The sequence below is a fragment of the Falco peregrinus genome, chromosome 11 (genome assembly GCF_023634155.1).
Source record: "Falco peregrinus isolate bFalPer1 chromosome 11, bFalPer1.pri, whole genome shotgun sequence".
Classification (NCBI taxonomy): domain Eukaryota; kingdom Metazoa; phylum Chordata; class Aves; order Falconiformes; family Falconidae; genus Falco; species Falco peregrinus.
Window position 1 is genome coordinate 22514485 of NC_073731.1, and position 21305 is coordinate 22535789.

The following is a 21305-nucleotide window of genomic DNA, read 5'->3' on the forward strand; positions in this document are numbered from 1 at the left end:
TGACATAAGACTATAATGCTATGTGAAGGTTACTCTTAGTGCTTCATTGTGTTGTTATCATTGCATTTCTGTAAATTAGGTTCTGCTAGGTTATTGCTGTACTTACAAAGTACTGGTTATTTCTGTTAGCAAGTTAGGATTCATTGTTTAAGTTAGCTGATTGGGAATCAGGTTACTTCCTTTGTAAGAATATTCAACATCAGATTTAAGAACTGTTTTGTTAACTTAGTCATGTGAATCTTAAATATTTCCCTGAATACTTTTTGCTTAGGTCCTGCTTGTAATGGACACTAGAACACAGCAGACTTTTATACTGAAGGTGAGTAAAGTCTTTTATTACTCCTCTAAACAGTTTGGTCTCCTAAATTACACCACCACAAAAAGACCAGTTTGCATCTAATGTATAGAGTTATCTCTGTGCTATATTGTTATGTTAATACATATATCCCTATTAAGCACACTGAAATTCTTTTTGTTGGCATTCAGTTGCTTTCCCTTCCTTTCTCTGTAATGTCTCTAGTGCTCTGATGTGCTGGTTTACTCACTTGAATTGCCACCGGTTATTGTGGCCAACACTTTAACAGGCTTCAGTAAAGAATCATAGTTTCAATGTGCTGCTTAAAACATCTGTAAAGCTCTGGTGGCTCAGGACATGCACAGGCTGCTGCTGAAGGTGGAAATTCTCCTTAGTCCAAGTACATCCACAACACTTAACGTGTTTGGTCTTCCCGTAGCTGAAGAATGTGATATTGGCCAAAGTGGATTCTGGATGAAATGGACGGCTGGTCTTACTCAGAATTGCTTTGCTATGTTTTACATCAATAGGCTGTGAAAACTGAATTTAGTGTTACTAAACAATCGAATTAGCGAATAGCTAATTGGTCATAATACAATTTTTCACATTACTCTTTTGTGTTTCAGAAAGTGCTCAGATCAAGATCCCAATATGCTCGGAGCATCTGTGATGCTGAGAATTAGTTTAGTATGAGTATTGTTATCAGGGCCATTATTTCAGGTTCCCCTTGACATGAATTCCACTGCTGATGGGAGGGCAGGCTGAAAACCGTCCCCCAAACATGGAGCTCTACTTAGTTGTTAACATTTTGTAACTTCACTTCAGGGTTGGCTTACAAGCCTGCCTTAACTTTGTGTGTCTGGCCTTTGAAATTGTTTGTCTTAAGTATGTGCAGGGAACAGAAAACCAGTTTGTCCCTCAGAAAGGTTTACTTGTGAATTATTGTATGTTAGAACCTCACTTTATCTACTGGCAGATAGGGTAACATTGAATTTCCCATTTAACTGCTTATGTTTATCAATATTGTAATAGGTCACACTATTGACATAATTATTTTCTTTCTCTTTCTCTCTACCCTCCCTTTCTCCCAACCACGTCAATTTTTTCACTTCTGGCAACTTCATCTGTGTGCTACTTCCCAAAAATCATTACCTCTCAAGGAGACTAATCCTTTCCTTTCCTTTTTGTTGTTGCGGTTGTTGTCTTTAGTAAAATACAATGGAAATGTAAGGATTACCTGTAAGGCTAAGGCATTCTTTTGTCTTTAGAAGTTGAATTGAATTTTTTTTAATAGTGTCTTTTGGTCACACACAAAAATAAAATTTTAAAAAAAGGTCACAGGGAAATAACTGAGTGTCATCCTGATGACTTAGTTTGAGAGAGATTCTAATAAAAACATTGACCCATGTAATTGATTTTAATGGCAGCTTTGTGCCATCTTCTGTTCTCTGGAAATGCGCCAGATGCCATCAGCACAGCCTCGGGGGACCGAGGGGCATAGAGCAGCAGATGAGTGGTTTCTCTGAAGCCCAGAGTAACTCGGATAGATTAGTTTGGTTGATAAACACAGAGCACAGCAGGCTCCAAAGGCAACTGAGGGTACAACTGACCTTTTTGTTCTCTGTCAGGGTCTAAGGAAAAGTAGTGAGTACAGCAGGAGCAGAACGACCATCATACCCCGCTGTGTGCCCAACATGGTGTGTCTGCACAAGTACATCATCTCTGAGGAGTCTGTCTTTCTCGTGTTACAGCATGCAGAAGGTTTGTCTCTTGTTATAAGTATATTGTTGAAAAAAGTCAAAGGTTTAAGTTTTAATCAATGGTACATTTAATTGTCAAATTAATCTCTTATACATCTAATTAGAATACTTTTAGTGTGCCTAAGAGGAGTCATGTAAGACACTCCACTCCCATTCTCTGTCCCTCTTCCTTTTCCCACCTCGTTCCGTGGTGGATCTGATTCTTGCTTCAAATGGCCTCAAATCCTGATCGGCTACTTGTAGCAATATTAAAAGCTTCCAACTGTTTATTTTCTACAGGAGAGTGAGTGCTTTGACTGTAACAACTGTCTGCAGTTATTTACAGTCATCTCTCAGAGATAAAGTCTTTGGCTACTTTTATAAACTTTGGCTAGTAAATATTTTTAGCATCTTAAAATGACAAGTATTTACACAAGGATTTAATAACACTCTGCTAAAAAACATGAACATTTGCCTTTTTGTTAATATTGCATAGTTATTCTGATTTGGATTTTTAAGAAAATAGCTAGTGGCATCACACAGGAGTTCAAAGCAGAACCACAGAGTTTTGCCTTCAAACTGTTTATAAAATTCCTGTTAAATGCACAGGGAACAGGTGGCACAAAATAATTACATCTTGATTTTTTTTGTCTAACACCTGGATTTAAATATTCCCTAAATGTAATTACCCATATTTGTTTAGAATGAGTGCAGAATATAAATTTTGGGATAGCTAAAAGTTCTCTTTTTGTAAAATGTTAATAATTCAGTTGGAATGGATGATGTAAAGGAACTAAGCTAACTGATAGAGAAGATAATTTTATTAAATTGAATATTATTTCTTTTTTTCCTAATAACTTGGATTTTTGCTTTTTCGTGAGCAATTTGTCACATGAGGCCAGTTAAAGTTAACTTCACAACACGAATGACTATTTCTGCTGTGTGTGACTTATTTTTGCCATGAGCAGTGGTGCATGAAGAAAAGCCTCACATTACAGTACTGCCTGATGGTGATCTCGAGGGTTTACAGTGCGGCTTTGTACAATGCTACTTTTCTTGAGGTGTGTGTAATTCAGCAGAATAACTTGGAGACTCATCACCTGAACTGTAGTTTCCACATAAGCTGGTACATTTTGTTTGGAGAAATAATATTTAAAAAAGAAAACCTAGAGCAAACTCCAAAGCAAGCAAAAAACCCACCCATGACCCTTGTCAGATACCACGTGCCCTTAAGACTAGCATAATCAAAGTATTAGAGACAGGATAAAGTCATGCTATAAAAAGTGTTCCTAATATTTCTGCAAGCTCTGAAGACCTACAGTTTTGCTCTTCTCTTCGGGAAGAGTGTTCCTTGTCAAAACAGATGGAAAACTGGGTGAAGAAGTAGTGGAATTTGAGGGGAGTAGTGGTCAGATGGAGAAAAAAAAGATTTTAAGGAAGGCTTGATGGGACCAGTTGATAAAGATGATCTCCTGGAAGTGATAATTTTATTGTGAGAACAGTGAGAGAAATGGAGACATTGCACAGTCAGAGCTCTTTCATTTTAAGAACAGAAACCTCAGTTTAACATTTGTGGTGGATGGGGTGTTGTCTTTAAAAAGGAATGACTGTCTCCGGGTTGACATGGTCAGAAATCCAGTGAAATCGCTTGGCCTGAATGTCTTGCTCTTACAAACATCAGCTGTAACATGTTTGGAGTTCTGTGGGGGAAGGATTGTTAATTTGCTGAGTGCCTTCCAAATCAGGTTTGTGCAACACACAGCCTTGTGCAGCACCCCACACCGTTTGTTTGACATGCCGACAGTGAAGGTGGTGTTCGTTAAGTATCCTCATCTTGGCTGGCCAGGCAGCACATACGTACCAGGGGGCAGCCACAGCTCATGGTGCCTTTCTCCAAGCTGCGGGTCAAAGCCATGCAAGCAGGAGACGTGGCAGGGAGGTGGATTATTTTGAGGTGGAGCTGGGAGAGGTACGAGTAGTTTCTACAGGGAGAGCTCTGAAGAGGAACAGGGGGTAGGGAGTGTGGGAAGGCCTGGGGAGCATTGCAGAGAGGATGGAGGACTGGCAGGCTGTTCTGGGGAGAAGGAGAGCTACAGGGTCCAGAAGGGATTTTGGTGTGCAAGGGCTGTTGTTGGTTATGCATGGTACGTGGGTTCACTTGACTTGGGCACTTGTGAATAGAAGTTATAAACTGCATAGGGTTTTCCCTCATCTTCTGATAAAGCAGCAAGCAGTTTGGAAATGGATTCACCTCTCACCTCTCTCCTTTTTTGCAAACCATTCAAAAATGATAATATGCTATAAGGACTTTTCCCTGATTGTTGGGGAATTAACGAGGTTGATCTCTTTATGGATTTCATCAAGGATGGTCTCCTGGTTTCATGAACTTACTGTCTGGGGAACAGGCAAAGGGAGAGGAAAAGGAGTGATATATTCTGTTCTAAAGAGGGGTAGCTGGGGTACAAGGTGAGGAGTAAATTGCCCAATAATGCATGTAAAACGTGTATTGCAGGTGTAGGACCTGATCCCAAATCCCTAATTGGGGCAGTAATTTTGTGTTGCTTCTAGAACTGCATGGCCTCTGCACCTCACCTTCTCCCAGGAGACCACTGCTGGTTCGGGAGAAAGGCCTCATTTTCTAGCTCTACATGAATAAAACATGAATAAAAGTAGGGCTAAAGTTATGTTGTACAATATGCAGGGACTAATCTTGCTCACCTCACTGATGATGGTCTTGATCACATCAGCCTTATGCACTCATCCTTTATATTACAAGGATAATAATATTGGGATTCCCTGTAGGTAAAGCTATCTCAAAATTTTGTCCATCTCAGACCAAATATAAATAGAGGAGGTGCTTCTAGTTAATTTTGGGAAAGGATAAAACATTCCTGGGACAGTACTTTTTGAGCGATAGATTCTGAAATTTTATTCCATGACTTTATGAATGCTTTTAACATTCATACTCCAAGTAGTTCAATTCCAATAGGACAGAAGATTCTGCCAGTCAAATTTATAAGTGGTGGTGACTTACTCTGTTAGGTATGTTAGCCATACCATCAGGAAGTTCAAGGGTAAAATATTAATTTAAGTGGGCATTGGCTTGAATTATAGCAAATTTAGATAAAGTTTTAATGTTATGTACAGACATTATATATTTGCTAAGCAGCTTACTAGTTCCTGTTTGTAGTAAATTTTAACTGTGTGTAACTGTGCACTATTGGATTTCGTATGGAATTCTGCAAGCTTGACTGCAGACTCTTGCTCAAGATGAAGACTTTTTTTTTTTTTTTTCCTTCTTTTGGTAAATTATGATGCCATTGAATGCTTGAGAATTGGTGAGTGAGGTCTTGGGTTCTCTTACAGGCTTTTCTCATGGCCACGGAGGCTTCAAGGGTATCTTAGAAACACAAAAGTCCCTGAAGTTATCTTGTAGTGTTGGAAAGCACTTGGCAAATTTTAGTGTGGTAGAGAGCCAATCTGATGTTAATAAGGCCTCGCTTCTTCTTGGCACTACTAACTCCAGAAATTTTAGAAACAGATGCTTCAAAAATAGGCTGGGGGGCTTCCATGGGACATCAAAGTTTAAGTGGCTGTTAGAAGCTGTCAAATCTCTTTTAAGCATAAACAAGCTGGATTTCCTATCAATCTGGAGAGCACTCAAGAAACTTCATGCTGAAGAGGCTTGCTGCTCACAGGAATTGATAGACAACAACACGGTAGCGTTCTGGCTTGCAGAGCTAGGGATTTGTTGTTAGGAAAGGAGATAGTACTAGCTGTAAATATTCGACAGCAATCGGAAAATGTAGGAAAGGTGATACGGTCCTTGGCAAGTGACTTTTTCAGGAGGCGGCTTTGAAATCATAGCTTTTGCTCAAAGTGCATTGGGAAGTGGGAGCTTTGCCTAAACTAGCAAACTTTGTAGCAGAGATTCACCAGCGGCAGTGGAAGCAGCCATGTATATAAGGCTCTGGTGTTTGTAACTACTGTCACATTAGAGATTAGGTTGGAGATTAGCTTCCAGTTCGTGTGTACGCTGCAAGCCCACTGGGGCTGCTGTTGGGATGCTGTGGAACGTATCATGGTAGTGCCTACATGCCTGGTTTCCTTCTGGCCAAGAAACTGTACAAGCATAATTTTACGCATTGTGTATTAACCTGGAGGACGGTGATTCCAGGAAAACCGAAAGGTGCTTCTTTTTCTAGCAAGGAAGAATATTAGTTTGCATGAGGTGCATGATTGGTACTCCTGGCCATAAATGAATTCTTGTGCAGTGATATAGAGAGCTGGGCCTGGTTTTGGAGAATAATTCAAGCAGATGTCTTTCAGTACAGTGTTTTTCTTCCCTATCTGATCACAGTGATTTGGAAGCCTGGATTGTTCACTTTGACTTTGTTTGGGATTTCCTAAATACTGTGGTTACTGTATTCTTAGCTGCATTCCAGTTTTGCAGGAATTGGAGCATATCATCCTTCAGAGGGAACTCAGGGGCCAAGCTAGCAAAAGTTTGATTTATTTTGGAATATGTCTCCTTAGTCAGCCAGTCTTGCCAGGATATCAAGCTGACCTGGTAAGTGTCTGAGCACCAGGTGAAGAAGACTCCAACAGGTCATGAATTTTGCTTGTTGGCTAGAACAAAAACATGTTTAGGAGACTAAATTTGCTGATCTATTAGGTTTCATTTCATCCTATGATATGTACTGTATAGCCTGTGTATCTTCTTTGATGTTCCTGTGTCAAGTGCCATTAACAAAAACATGCAGAAATGTTTGAAAGAATGTAAAAATATTGTGGAACTAACAAGATTCCTAGTCAACTTCATCACTTGGTTAATTTGTGCTGCAATTTCCTGTTGATTATTTTGATCACTAACTTTTTAGATTGTGCTTCTAGAAGCAGAGGTATAACCTCCAGAGTGCTGGAAACGCAGTTAAGCAAGGCAATTCTAATAAGTAATTTTACATTGAATAAATGTAGAAGAATCTAGAGCTTGGTGATTTTCATGTCCTAATAAAACCAGAAAGAGCGAGCTAGACTGGTTGTAGGGTCAATTCATGGTAGAAGAAAATAATCTTAATAATTAGTTATGTTAATACTGTACTTCTGAAATTGTATTAAGCACTAATGAACTTTAGCTTAAAATGGTAGCTTTTATAGTTATTTAGTATGTTAGACTATTTGGCAATGACTGAAGCTTACTTGTTTGGATTGATTTCTGTAATTTTAGTTTTTATAGATTCCTGATACTGTATTAGCATGGCTTGCTAATGGGTTTTCTTGATCTTACACAACACATGGGGAGAGGGGGAAAGATTATTAGTATGTCATTCATAAAGGCATAATTATATACCCAGATACAAATATCACTCTTGTTTGACCCTGGATTGGACATTTTCAGAAAGGAATAAAATTGTTGTTTTTCACTATAGAACACAATTATTGAATAGCATTTATTTATGTATTTCCACTTGACCAGGAGGCCAGTCTTGAAATATTTGTATGTAAACATATTTAGATATTTTTTTTTTGCATTTACTTGCATTTAACTCTAAATTGGAGTTGCAGTAAGTAGTCATTTACACTGTGATTTCTAAATCCAAGTGATTATTAATGAGCAACTTCTTTATTAAAAAAGTATGGTAATACATTTGCAAATAGAAAATGAGTCATTGTTGCAGTTCTGTCTGTTTTCACAGGTGGACAGTGGTTAATTCCTGAATACTGTAAGGATAAAAAGATTTTTTTTTTTGTGACTTGCAAAGTCTAGGTTTGCCTAAAGTATGTGAAATTGAAATAGCCTGAACTTTTTGACTCTTCCAGTGATTTTTCTGTGGGGTTTTGAAGGATTGAGATCAACACATCTGTTTTCCTTCCTTAATCCTTCTTGGGTCTCCTTCTTTCTTAAGCTGCACTAAGACATTGAGCAGAGCCCAAAATCTAGTGGAGGCTGCATGAAATCTTGCATGAAGTGAGGTGGAGGGAGCAGAAGACAGGAGTTGTCCTGAGAGCAGCTTGACCTGTCTATAGGTGAAAAGCTAAGTTGTATGGGGATAGTTGTTGCAGTTCTCATACTGCCGGGCAGCACAGCTCCTTCTTACCTTAATGGAGGGGTACGAAACCTTTAGGTCAATGAGAGCTGTACAGGTGTCACATGTAAAAGCACACCTGATGTCCAGTAATGACACAGGAAGAAAAGGTGACAAAAGATCACAGAAATAAGGTTTTGAGTTTTCTGCATCCCTGGGTCAAAGCTCAACCTAGGCCTTCATTAGAAAGACCTTCTCTTACTACTTGCATCTGAGGAGGGACTGATGATCCTATTATTTGCATTAAAGTCATGCCTGGAAGATGAGGTGCTGTTGTGCCAGCCACTGGCCAAAGCTGCAAAAATGTAATGTGGGTCTTCATGGGTCATGTTCTGTGAACACCCTTTGAATCCTGAGATTTGTGTTTTCATAAGAAGTTTGTGAAGCACAAATAATGAACACCAGTAATATGAAGACGGAAATATTTAGCATTTACTTGTACTACTTAAAATAATGTAGGTGGGATTGGGAGCCTTTGTGTTTTATTAAATGCAGCAGGGGTGTGGTCGTCAAATGAGATTTTATCGTTTGGTATGAAACAACTCTGAATAATTCCATGCCTAGTTAATAAATTGGGCAAGGTTATTTTGGAAGTACCGTTTATTTAAAGTAATTTAATTCCATTTTTAAAGAAAAATAATTGTAAAAATATTGTTCCATTAGAATCTTGGGGTAAAATTAAACTTTTGTGCTGCTATCTTTATCACATATATTACAAATATGTATGTTCTCACTTGCTTTCTCATTCTCTTTTCTGTTGTTTTCTTTCCCTGCTGTTCCATAGCAAAAGCATGAATAAATATGAAAACGTAACATTAGAAAAAGAATTATTGGCGATTATGGGATGAACAAATTTTAGTTTTACCAAATCAGTTTAAAACCAGTAATTCTGAAATCCTGTGCAAGCTGTAGGGCTCAGAAGGCACAGCAGTGCCCTGCCTCTGCCTTTGCCCTGCTGCACAGCTGTGTAATGCATTGTATTTAAGGCAAGTGGCCTCATCATAACGAGTCTGCGTGGCCTCACTGCTTCTCATGGAGGCAAGGTCCCGTTGGTCAGGCACTGCTGGCAGGGCCAGGGCCCTTGGTCCCACCGATGCAGGGCAGCAGGTTGCTTGTGTTCAGGGAAGCTGAGCATCAATCGCGCCCGGGGGAGACAGCCTGCTTTGTTGGGCGGAGGGCTGCTGCTCTGCTGGGGTGACTGATGACCCATGTCTTGCTACTGTGGGATGGCACGCTTGTAGGTATTTTGAATGCATCTGTGGGTAAGTATTTATAGTGCTTATGCAATACAGTGGTCAGCATAGCAGTTCTTGTTCCCTTCTGTACGTGCATTGCTTCCTTTTGCTCCTGCTCATTTACCTGCATCCTTTCTCATCACCTTCTAGAAAGTGGTAAGCGTCACTCTGTCTCACTAAGTCCATTTGTAGCTTATGGCAGAAACCACATGGATTAATAGATTTAAATTGTCTTTTTTACCATTGAACTCAGGCTGTTAGAATTCCCTCATAATATTTTTAATATACTTAGTTTCACCACAACCAATGAGATTTTTTTTTTCCCACTTCAAAAATAAGTCTTGTCTTAGCCAGGGGGATGGAGGGCAAGAAAACTCCACATTGTATTATACAAATTCATTTTTAAAGTATCAAGCTTTTTCTGCCTTTGATAAGTTATTTTTGAAATACCTGGGAATGTATAAAACCTGTTCCTAGGCAATGAAAAATACTTTCTTCTTTTATTGTACTTTTAAAAGGAATTTTGCCTGATATGGAGTGTGTTTAAAAATAACTATTAAAGACTGTATTCTGGAAAAGTATAAAACTTCGTTTTATCAAAATAAGTTAGAAAAAAGAAAGAAAACAAAAAAAACCCCACCCCAGTCAAAACTCTGCAGATTCCCAGTGGGCTGGGTACTTATTTTTTTTCTTCTACAAAGATTTTGTTAGAAGTCCTGCATTTTCCAGAATTTCTGTACAATCTTTTAAATTGAAATGTCTTGACTTTGCATTTTTCCATAAATTATCAAAGGTGGCTTTCTAGCTTTAAGCCAAATTCTTTCGGATGTTCAAGAGAGGCAGTAACTTCTTGATTTGTTTTGTGCAAACGATGTTTTGTAATCTATAAGCTTTTTTAATATGTACAATATTTGGAAACATGAAGAGCCCTATTTTGTATTTTTTTTAAATTTAACTGTTACTTTTGGATCTGTAACTTGGAGCCTTTAGTATGAAGGAACTGGTTTGCAAGTGTAACTTAGAGTATTGACAAATCCTTGTGTAATGCAACAAAGTGTAACAAACTTTCTTGAGTTCTGAAGTTAAAGGGAGAATTAGATCCATATTTAACTAACAAAACCCACTTCAAAGAGAGAAATGAATCTTTAAAATATCCTGCTAATATGAGGTAATTCCCTTCCCCTTACCAAACTGGCTAATTTGTTTTTAGTCCGTCTCTCCTAATGCTGCTCATGAGCTTGGAGCTGTGATACAGAAGTATTCGGTACAGGCAGAACTGCTGATGGGCACTGAATAATTTGGTCTTCCCTAGGTGTTTTGTTTTTTTTTTTTCTTTCGAGGCAGTAGATAGACAGTAGTGACCACCATGCAACTTGAGACAGACTTTGAAATGAGACTTCACTGAAGTTCAGAAAAAAACCCAAAACAACTTAATCTCAGATGCAGCTCTTTTAACTATTTATGTAATAATAGGAACCTGCTTGAAAAGCAAGCTGTGTTCCCTGTAATGTTTTCCTCCTGAGGCAGCGGATCCAACTTGCTCAGTGGGCATAAGTATATAGTGTATAGTGAATTGTGAGAAAGAACGTGTTTTCCTGTTTTGTAATGAAACCAATTCTGTTTTGAGTGAAATTAAGAGATTTCTCCCCTCCCCTCTTTTCTCGCAGGAGGAAAACTGTGGTCTTATGTCAGTAAGTTCTTAAACAGAAGTCCTGAAGAGAGCTTTGAAATTCCTGAACCCAGAACATCCAGTTCAACTAAAATTTACCTGGAGCAGCCAACACCTAGTCCTAAAGAAATTGGTAGCAGCACTGATTCCAGAGAAAGCTATGGCGAGGGCACACTGAAGGTGGTCCCACTGAAGAGCAGCCTAACGCCGAGCTCCCAGGATGACAGCAGCAACCAGGAAGATGGCCAAGAGAGTTCAAAGTGGATGGACTCAGGATCCAGCTCAGAAGAAGAGTGCACTACTAGTTATTTAACATTATGCAATGAATATGGGCAAGAAAAAATTGATTCTGGCTCTCTAAATGAGGAATCGGTGGTTAAACTGGAGAGCGAAGGTCTAAATACCAAAGGGAGAAGCTGCTTACAGAAATGCAGTGTCATTGGCAGTGACAGCTTCACGTCTCAGATGGCATCTCAGGAACGAAAGGTTTTCATTGATGATGCTGAGTCAGAAATAGCTAGCCCTACTAGGATATTGGACTCATTAACTAAATCAAAGAACAGCCCCATGGAACTCTTCAGGATAGACAGCAAAGATAGCACTAGTGAGCTCCTGGGCCTTGATTTTGGAGAAAAATTATATAACCTGAAATCAGAGCCTTTGAAGCCATTGTTTTCTGACCCAGTTCATGACAGCAGCTTGGATGCCCTAGAGAGCAAAATGGGTGTGGGAGCTCATGACACCGTAAGCAGGGGTTCAAATGACTCTGTGCCAGTTATCTCCTTTAAGGATGCTGCTTTTGATGATGTAAATAGCATTGATGAAGGAAGGCCTGATCTCCTGATAAACTTACCCGGTATGTCTGATGAAACGGAAGAGGCAGCAGTGTCAAGGCCAACAAAGTTTACAAAAACTGATAGGGATATGTTGGAAGTAAAGTTGTTAGAAACACCTGATGTCTTACAATTAAATAATTCTGCAGAGCCATGCAAAGTGTTTGATCAAGAGCCAAATCATGTGGCATCAGAACTGGGTGAGCCTTCCTGCGAGGAAGCAAATGGACAAAGTGGTGTCACTCAGGGAGCTCTTGGGACCCTCTTTACATCTGACCAAGAGGTAGGTAGTTCAGACGATGGGGCTCTGTTTCAAGGGCTTGGAGCCTGCTCCTTAAACGTGACAAGCAAAGAAGAAAGTTTATTTGTTTCCAGCCCGCTCTCAGGTGCTCAAGATGTTAGCTTGGATGGAGACACGTTAAGAAATGAAGCAGTATTCCTGTTTTCCGATCAAACTGAAGACTTTGGGAAAGAGGAAACGGACTCGGCTTTGTTACCAGCAGCTGAAAGTAAAAAGGCAGCACCAAAGAGGGAAGACAAAATAGCAGTAGCAGGGGAGAAGGAAATACATCAAATTTTTCAGGACCTCGACGAAAGATTAGCGATAACCTCCAGGTTTTATATCCCAGAGGATTGCATTCAAAGATGGGCAGCTGAAATGGTTGTAGCCCTTGATGCTTTACATAGAGAAGGAATTGTGTGCCGTGATTTGAACCCAAACAACATCTTATTGAATGATAGAGGTCAGGAACTTTTGCAAATGCATTTCTTTTTATTCGCTGTTGCTTCCAATTAACTGAGTAGGCGTTTTATCTTGTAATTAGTATCTTCATTTCCTGTCTAGAGCTTCATTATCAGTGCAGCAAATTCACCCCCAGTAATAGCTTCTAGTACTTAATGATGCCATTATTCTTAATGATACTGTTTTTAGCTACAAAAGGAGTAATTACAGTTCACTTCTGCAGAAAATGGAAGGGAAAAATGTTTTGATTTCTCCTGTCGTTTTGTTTTTAGGACACATTCAGCTAACGTATTTTAGCAGGTGGAGGGAGGTTGAAGATTCCTGTGACAACGATGCCATAGAGAGAATGTACTGTGCCCCAGGTTAGAGCAATCACCTACAATGTTTCACTTGGAAAGTAGATTAGCAGCTTTCATTTTCTCACGGAGCCTTTATAGCATAGAGCTCAACATCATGCAATATCTGAATTTTCTTTGCTTTTTCCTTTAAAAAGCTAGAGGGCCCATAACTGCTTTATTGTTGAACTGTGGTGGTGTTTGTTAGATCATTTCCATAAAGTGCAATTGTATTGAATGTCTTGTTTAAGCAAATTTAAGGAATGTTTTGCTTTCTTGCAGTTATTTGCTATGTGTGAGTACATCTTGATAACTGAAAAGAGCAAATAAGGGAAAGGGCAGACTGAAAAGATGACACCAAGAGCCTTAAAAATACAAAAATTTGTATGTGCAAAGAATATATAAAAAAGCAGTTTGAAAAGTACAACCCTAATAGGCTCAGAGATGCCTCTGACATTTGTGATGAGCTACAGTGGGCTTTGAAATAGTTTAGAGCGCTGTTTTCTTAGAACTGCTTTCATCAGTCCTGAGGGTGATAAAATCAATATCTCTTGGGTTTTTATAGCAAGGATGGAACTTGAAACTTTGCCGTCCTTTTCCTTTTTCCAATTTTTTTTTCTGTTAATACAGTGGTCAAATGGTGGTGACAGCCAAAAATCAAGTCTTCTTACTTATAACTTCATGTTTTAAAAATTTCATAGCTAGCTTAAACCCCCCTACTTTTAGAGTTGAAATGACTACTGGAAGACTATTCAGATTTTCAGTTTCTCTTTTTTATTCTGAGTTTGAAATGCCAACATACTCTTTCTGCTGAGCCTGAGGTCTGGCTAGGCATTGCAACTTGGCGTGCAGGTAGTCCTCAAGCTCACAGTTTGCAAATGTGCTTAGAAAAAATTAAAATAAAAGGTACCAGCAATGGGAGTTCTGTACTTAGTTTGGCATCAGGTGTTTATTCTGTGACTTAGTCCCGCAACTGTAATACAGTAAGGAACTTTCTGAATAAAGGTGGTAGGATCACAACAAAAAATTCAGCCTTTTGAGATAAATAGTAAATAAAATGTTTTCTATCCAGGTGCAAGTCAAAAGGTCAGGTATTACAGAAAAGAATTCTTTTTACCTATCAAACAAACTCAACACCTTCATTCTACCCTCACCCTGTGTTTATTCAGGAACAAGAAAATTGGGTAATCCCAGCAATTCTTGTGGTTCTTAAATAGAAATGCATTCTGGTTGCCAATGTGTGTGACGTCCCGCTAGAAAGAGGTGTTTTCCTGCCTCCCTAACCCAGCCTCAAAGCGCTTCCTAGTTGAGTAGCAGCAAAGATGGTGCTAGCAAAGAAAAGTGCAGCCTTTTCCCACCCTGTCATTGTTAATGAGCTGTGAAAGTCAAAGCTTAATTTTTCTATATTTCAATGAGGATCCAAAGAGAAGTGGGTTTTTTGGTTTTTTTTTTTTTTGGTTTTTTTTGGTTTTTTGCCCCCTAAGCCCCAGCCAGCCAACTCTTGTAGTGATTAAGTGTTTAGGAAGCAGTTGAAATAATATTTAGAAGTTCCCCAAATGTAAGAGTGAAGTTTTCTGCACCATCATTACTTCCATCTCATAGCACAGGCGTGGTATCCATCCGGGCTATCCATCCGGGCTTTTCTTGGTGAAGTTGTCCTTTCCTCTCCACCCTCTCTGCCTTACCCCAGGCTGCAGTTTGTGTTGTGTGTCTGTAACTGGCAAGCTACAAGATGAAAATTCGCAAATGTGTATATTAGATGTATGTAAGATGGCTGAATTGATACTGCTCTATGATTCTTACCTTTCATATTTCTTGATCTCGGTGTTATCTCTGCAAAGCGTGCTCTTATTTTAGTATAGCTATTTCATGCTAATTTTTGCATAGGAGAGTAATAATTGGTATAACTTAGCAATACAAAATATATTTTGGACTCAAGTGCCATTCTATTCTAAGCAATGATTTAATACCTGTACGTTCAGTAATGGTGTTTATCTGAGTCCAAAGCAGCTTTCTTCAGGCTACTGCTGCTGGTAGATCTTGCTCTAGAACTTTTGATCAGGATTAAAAAAATAATCATATTAGTGGGCTTTCTTTAGACTCCCATGTTACAGGGGAAAACTCCCCCATGTCATTTGGATGATCATTTTTCATTCTAAGGAGTGCACCATGTCCCTGGAACCCATGTCTCCCCTGTATCATGATAGAATTGCTCCTCAAGCTCCTTCATGGGATAAGGATTTTGAAATTATACTTGTGCTTCGGTTCAGTACACTAAGAGAAATTGGCAAGTTCTTTCTTCTTTTTTTTTAATTATTTTTACGTTGCTTTTTAAAACGGATTGTAAATGTTGCTCACAGCTTGCTTTTTCCTGCTGAAATAAGGGCTGCAGTTTTGTAGAGGTCAAGAAGTGATCTTCACAAAATTTCATCAGGTCTTATGATTTCTTATCATAATGCATATGATTTCTTATCATAATGCAACACAGTGACTAAATAAAGTGACTCAAAGTGAGTCTCTTGTTTTGAATTTTCCTGATATTTCCAGTATTGTGTGCTGTGTTGCCCTACCTTTCGGTACTCAGCCTTCCCTCTCCCTTTCTCACTTAACTGAAGGACACAGTGAAACTTGCCTTGTAAAATTCTGTCTCCGTGATTTAGCTTGGTGTGTGTTTTCATCAGAGTTTGGGATAGAATAGGATTTGGGTGTGATAATGTCTTATGTTATGCTATTTCAACTTTTTGTTATTTAAATGCACTCATTAAAAGTATGCAAGAAAGAGGATGTCTATCAAACCACTGCTTTTTAGGATCTGGTGTTGGAGACTGAGGACAGATGATGAGTGTTGGGATGCAGTTCTTTTTCTGCATTGATTTTTGAGGAGCGAATTTGGGAGGCAGAAAAAGGAGAGGATGAATGTGAAATTTAAATAGATTGCAGGATATCTTCAATTTAAAATAGGTAGGAAGTTGTATTGCAGCGTTATGTGAAAGGTGTAAAAAGGTATTTGGAACAATTTTATCTACTTAATTGAATGAGGTTTCAGGTGTTACTTTTTTACAGCACAAGTTAGAAAATGCTTAGCAGTGAAGTGCCTGAGGACATATTTAAATTTTAAATTGCTTTATTGGTTGCAGGAAAACATGAAGTCTAAATTCAACAGTTTATATATCAGAATCTAATTCCTGGAGGGGCTAGAGATAATAAAGTATTAATTTTGAAGCTTTTCAGACCCAGGGGAGAATAGGGGTCCAACTACGTGGAGCTTGCTTGCGGGATCTAGGGCTTGTATTTGAGGCTTTCGGTACCCCAGGTTGTAACCTTGTATTAAAGCAAAGCAAGGTAGTATTGGTACCGAAACAGCGATCAGATCCTTGCCATGGTGAATAGCAAGGACTTGCTCAGCTCTTGCTATCCTACAAAAAGAGAAGAGGCAACGTGACAGCATACGTACAGAGTTTATGCAGTGTATATATAAAATAATCGAACAAATGCAAACATTATAAATGGAGAAGATTCAAAAAGATGAGGGAAGAGAGAGTTTAAAAATGTGTATACCATGCCCTGCGATCAATACAATTAATTTTGTATGGAATAGAAATTGTCGTTCTATATTATGCATGAATTGAACGCAGGGCTAAATGGGTTGCAGGGAGCGGCACTTCTCCACTCCTGCCGGCAGGTGGCATTGCACCATTAATGGATTTTGCGGTTGCACTTTCTGGCTCTGATTTGCCTAACTTCACATGAGAACTGGAGACGAAAGATGCGGTTTATTTGCAGTGATTTGCATATCAAGAATTGTACTCGCACTCTCAGAGTCATGGTGTGTTATAGTGCTGTTGAATCTGTTGGTAAAGCTGGATAACTCTACTGCTGCATAGTTCTACTCAATAAAAAAAACAAAAAAAAGTTCATGCTGAACCAAGTCCTGCAACAACAAAGCTATCTGCAGATGCTTAAAAGTAGCGCCTGTGCTATACTTTGATTAACAGCCAAACTAAATCTTTGCTGTTCACCTATGATAAGTCAAATGTTGTTTCTGTAACCCACAAGGGAAATGATGGATTATAAATCATCCCCTATAAACTCAACACCACTTCAAGTAAAACTGTGGGGGTTTTGGCCAAGAATAACCTATTTGCTTTTAAAGAAGAAATTAAGCACTTGTAACTGAGAATTTCTGCTGTGTTAATACGGTTAAGGTGACTAATGTGAGGTTTATGTGGGTTTTTTTCTTTAACTTTCCTCTTTATAGTAATCTTGTTTTCTGAATGTTTTGAAGTATGCTAAGCAGCTGATGTCTGAATACAAAGTTATTAGCAGATCAGATGAGAATGATTCACTTCTGTTTAAATAGCCCTTTGCCCTCCATGCCCCCTGAGAACTCTTATCACATATTTGTCCAAAAAACCCCACAAAAACTAACAAAAAATCCCTAGTTATCCACCTGCCTGTTGGCTGATAGTATCAGCAATGTATCTCTTTATCTCTTGGTTAATGTGCCTTGGTATTCTGAAGGGGGGAAAATTCCAGTAACAGATTCAATTTACACAGACAGAAACTTGAGCAAATGCCAGCCTAGCAGGGGGGCCATTATTCTGCTCTATAAATAAGTTTAAAAAAGAAACAAACACACACACAAACCTGTGAATCAACATGTTTTGGTCTAATTGAGGGAAAAGCAAGATAGATGAATTTTGAAATGCAAATGATCACCTTCTGTTACTTAAGTATTGGTTTTGCCAACTTTGTGATCTTAAATATAAAGAGATGTTACCTTTTAAATGGAGTAATAATTATATTCCATTCCTGATAGTCATGATTTTTAAAATGAAATTAGTAACTTCTTTAAAAAAAAAATCCTTCACAGTATGCTTAATACCTGTGAGAAAGACAAAATTGTCTACAGCCACAGCCTAGTGTCTTCAACTAAAACAGATTAAGTTGAGGATTTACTCATAAAAAGAAATCTTTTAAGTACTTTTTCCATCTTAACGGGTGAAGTGTTGTGTTGTAGAAGCAGCTTGCTGGTCTAACATATTACGTAAATATGATGTATGAATGAGATGTGTTATTTACACTCTGAGTTCTGGTTCCAGCAGCAGGGATGTGTTCTGTCGCATCCCTGTAGTGTTTTTGGAGGATGAGATTTTAGAACTGGGCTGCCTTTGGAATATTTTTTCTTTCTTGTCCAAACAATGACTTTTCACCAGACTGTGTTTACTTAAAACTGGAGATTTGCTTGTTGAGATCATAAAGCCAAAGGGAGCTTAGCTTCATAGAAAATGTAAGTAGGAAACTGGCCATCAGTAATGCATCGTATTATTCTGATGCTTTCATAAGCTGTGTGATATAATCAAGCCTTATTTACACAAACTAGCCTTCACAGAAGCCTGCACATAAATATATGGTATATTTGGTTTTATCTAACTTGCTACTAATTGAACACAGCTCAAAATCTAAGTGAAAAGAAGGCTTTGTGGGTAAAGGATTTTGTTCCAAAAAAGACCTGATTTTTGTACTCCCAAATGAAGATGTCACTTCTGCTCTTAGACAATTGAAAATACAGATGCAAAGTGCAGCTGATAACCTAAAACATATGGCATGAAAATAAAAATTGCTAGGTTGCTATTATTAGCCTGTATGCTATAATTTTTAGTTACTGAATAAGGGAAAAATGGTTTGCCTCTATTTACCAAATAGATGTTTGGTGCTGGAAAACCTGCCTATTTTTTTGTGTATGTGTTTTTCAGTAGGAGTTTGCAGGCTCATTAAATCTGCTATTCTGTATTATAGGAATTTGAGTAGATTGTTTAAGAAGCAAAATAACTGTGGTAGATTAAAGTGCCATTGACCCTGAGAGGTGTCAAGGGGTGGGCTGGTCTCGTGGTTACAGTGTAAGACTGGTCTTCCCAGATTTGTATCTCTGACTCTGTCCGAGCTTTTTGTGTGACATTAATGTCTCAGGATAATCTTAAAAATGAAAGGAAAAAACAAGGCAGGTGAATGAGCTTTGAGCAGCAAAGACAGAAGGATGGGCTAGCTTGATTTGAAAAGCCCTGGCAATAGGAAACAGGACTAAACATTAATGTGAAAAATATATTGCTGGCATGAATGACGAGGAAAGGTCTGGAGCTGCAGAAAAAGTACAGATTACTGTGAGGCTGGGAGTAACAACTCTGCAACAACCATTAGGAGTAGTACAGCTCTCCAAAGACACCTGAGTGTCCCGCAGAAAATAGTAACAGCTGACTGCTCCCCAAATAGCGAGATGCCATGAACCTGGAGTAGGTAATTGAAAGCGTAGGTTTGGCGAGAGAATCAGGTGTTTTCTGAAAACAATCTGATCTGGTTTGGCACTCAGGCTTGTTGTAAGTACACTGCATGTTTGAGGTGAAGTACGTGTTCTTGTGGTTTTTCAGAGGCTCCATAACTAGAACAAGCAGTAAGATGTACTGAAGCTGGTGATCTGTAACAAACCCTGGTATTTCAGTCGGGCTGACATAAAAGCCAGTTAATAACTCTGGAAGAAACTGTAATTGACCTGTGTGGTGTGGTTGGTTTTGGTTTTATTTATTTTTCTTTTAAAATTTTATTTATTATTATTATTGCTGTTATATATATATATTATATATATTATTTTGTTATTACAGGTGGGGTTAAAACTTGAAGATAGTATAGAAGATGCCTTTTGAAAATAAACATAGGTAGCTGAAAGGTTAATTATGCTTTGTTTTGCTTTGTTTTGATAACAGAGCAGTGAAACGTTTCTTAGTCTCTCTTCACCTGATTATTTTAGAGGAAGTTTTAATTCCATCTTGGGCTTCTAAAAGGAAGAAAGGACACAGTTTTCTCCTATTTTTTTTTTCTTTTAGCGACATGAGGAAATTTCTTCCGAAGAGGAACATAGATGCTCACGTGTTTTTTGAATACCTTGAAGATGAAACTTCCCATTTTCATACTCCATTTGATCTTAGCAGATGTTCATTGGACTTGCCTCACTACTTTATTGTTTAAAGACCATGATAAACTTTTTATACGTACCTATAGATGGTTCAATACTGTGTTTTATAAATTGCTAAAGCATTTTAGGCAAAGCATTATGGCCAGATTGCTTGTGTGATGTGTTATTTAGTGACTGTATCTTACGATATCTTGGCTGAGTGAGTCCGCCTAGAGTAAATTAGCTTGAGACTCATTTTACTTGAGTCTCTGCAAATGCTTCTTTACATATATAGATATTAAAATATGATAAAAGAGTAAGCTTTTAGAGTCAAATGAGTGTAAGGTAAATAGAATTTCTGAAGCGACTCTAATGGTTTTTCATGCAATACTGTTTATCTAAATGGCCACAGAAGGGGAAAACATTGTGGCTGATGTTTTCAGGATGTTGGACAAGTCCATTTCCTCCTGAACGGTTTCAGACACCTGATGGTAGTTCAGGAGGGTCTCCTTGTTTTCTTATCTATGCAGAAATGATACCTGAAGGTATGCTGTTCCTGCTTGAAACACGGTGGCAGGGAAAGGGCTTCCTCAGCTTTTGAAATTCTTACCAGTCACCAGGAGTGAAATGGTTCCCTTAATTCCAGGAAAACCCCCTGAATGCAAAGTCCTTTGTGACTCTTAGGTGTTTGGAGAAGCAGCACTTCCACCTAGAGTCTATTTTCTTGTGAGCTGACTTCAGATGCACTTTTTTGGATGTTACAGTTTATCCTACAAAGTTTTTGATGGAGTTTTAAGTTTTGATGGTTTGCAAGCCATCTGGCCTGAGCTGTGTAGTGAATGTCTAAGTCCACCTTTAAACCTGGTTTCTTCTGTGTTGACTAGTGTTTGTGTGTGCTGGTCAGAAGGCCTTATTGTCAGGCCTGGAGGGAACTATTTGGGAGAAAATGTTTGAGATGTGGTAGTAAAAGCCTTTGAAATCCTTCAGCGTGAGGGGTATATTTCAGGTTAAGGTGCTGTAGAAAGAATGAGAAAATCAGCGTTGGTGTTACAGTTAATAACTTTACTGAGGATGTGTGTTCAAGGGAGGTGAGGTTCTGCTTTTTTACTTTAGAAATAGCACTTTTGTTTAAAATACAGCATGTTCTTAGCTACGTATCCCATATCAGGAAGTGTAAGGTATTGCTGTGTATAATGCAAATATTGAGATAAGTATGGAATCCATAAAGAAATGGCCTTTCAATTGAGACCAACTGCTCTGGAAGGAAAGGACAGCGCTGGGTAGTGAAGGTGTTTATCTGTAGCTTCTGTCTCTATCTGAACCTGGTAGCATTCTACTGATCTCTCCTTCCCTTCGGTTACCCCAACGGCTGCTCTTGAAATAGCTTCCGTGCAGGAATTTAGCACTGCTGTTGACATGTACTAC

The 21305-nt window shown here is 38.6% G+C and overlaps 1 protein-coding gene across 10 annotated transcripts in view; it reads left to right on the forward strand.

Moving 5' to 3' along the window:
* RPS6KC1 (ribosomal protein S6 kinase C1) overlaps positions 1-21305 on the forward strand; it is a 90628-nt gene that overhangs the window by 58939 nt on the left and 10384 nt on the right. For 9 of the 10 annotated variants that reach the window (XR_008749158.1, XR_008749159.1, XM_055816087.1 and 6 more), the window contains 4 exons: positions 272-319; positions 1924-2056; positions 11023-12600; positions 12872-12961. Coding sequence is in view for 8 of the 10 variants with exons in the window: in XM_055816087.1 (XP_055672062.1) it covers positions 272-319; positions 1924-2056; positions 11023-12600; positions 12872-12961 (1849 nt within the window). In the remaining 2 variants the exon portion in view is untranslated. The remainder of the gene's footprint in view (positions 1-271; positions 320-1923; positions 2057-11022; positions 12601-12871; positions 12962-21305) is intronic. The other variant, XM_055816089.1, reaches the window with a different exon arrangement.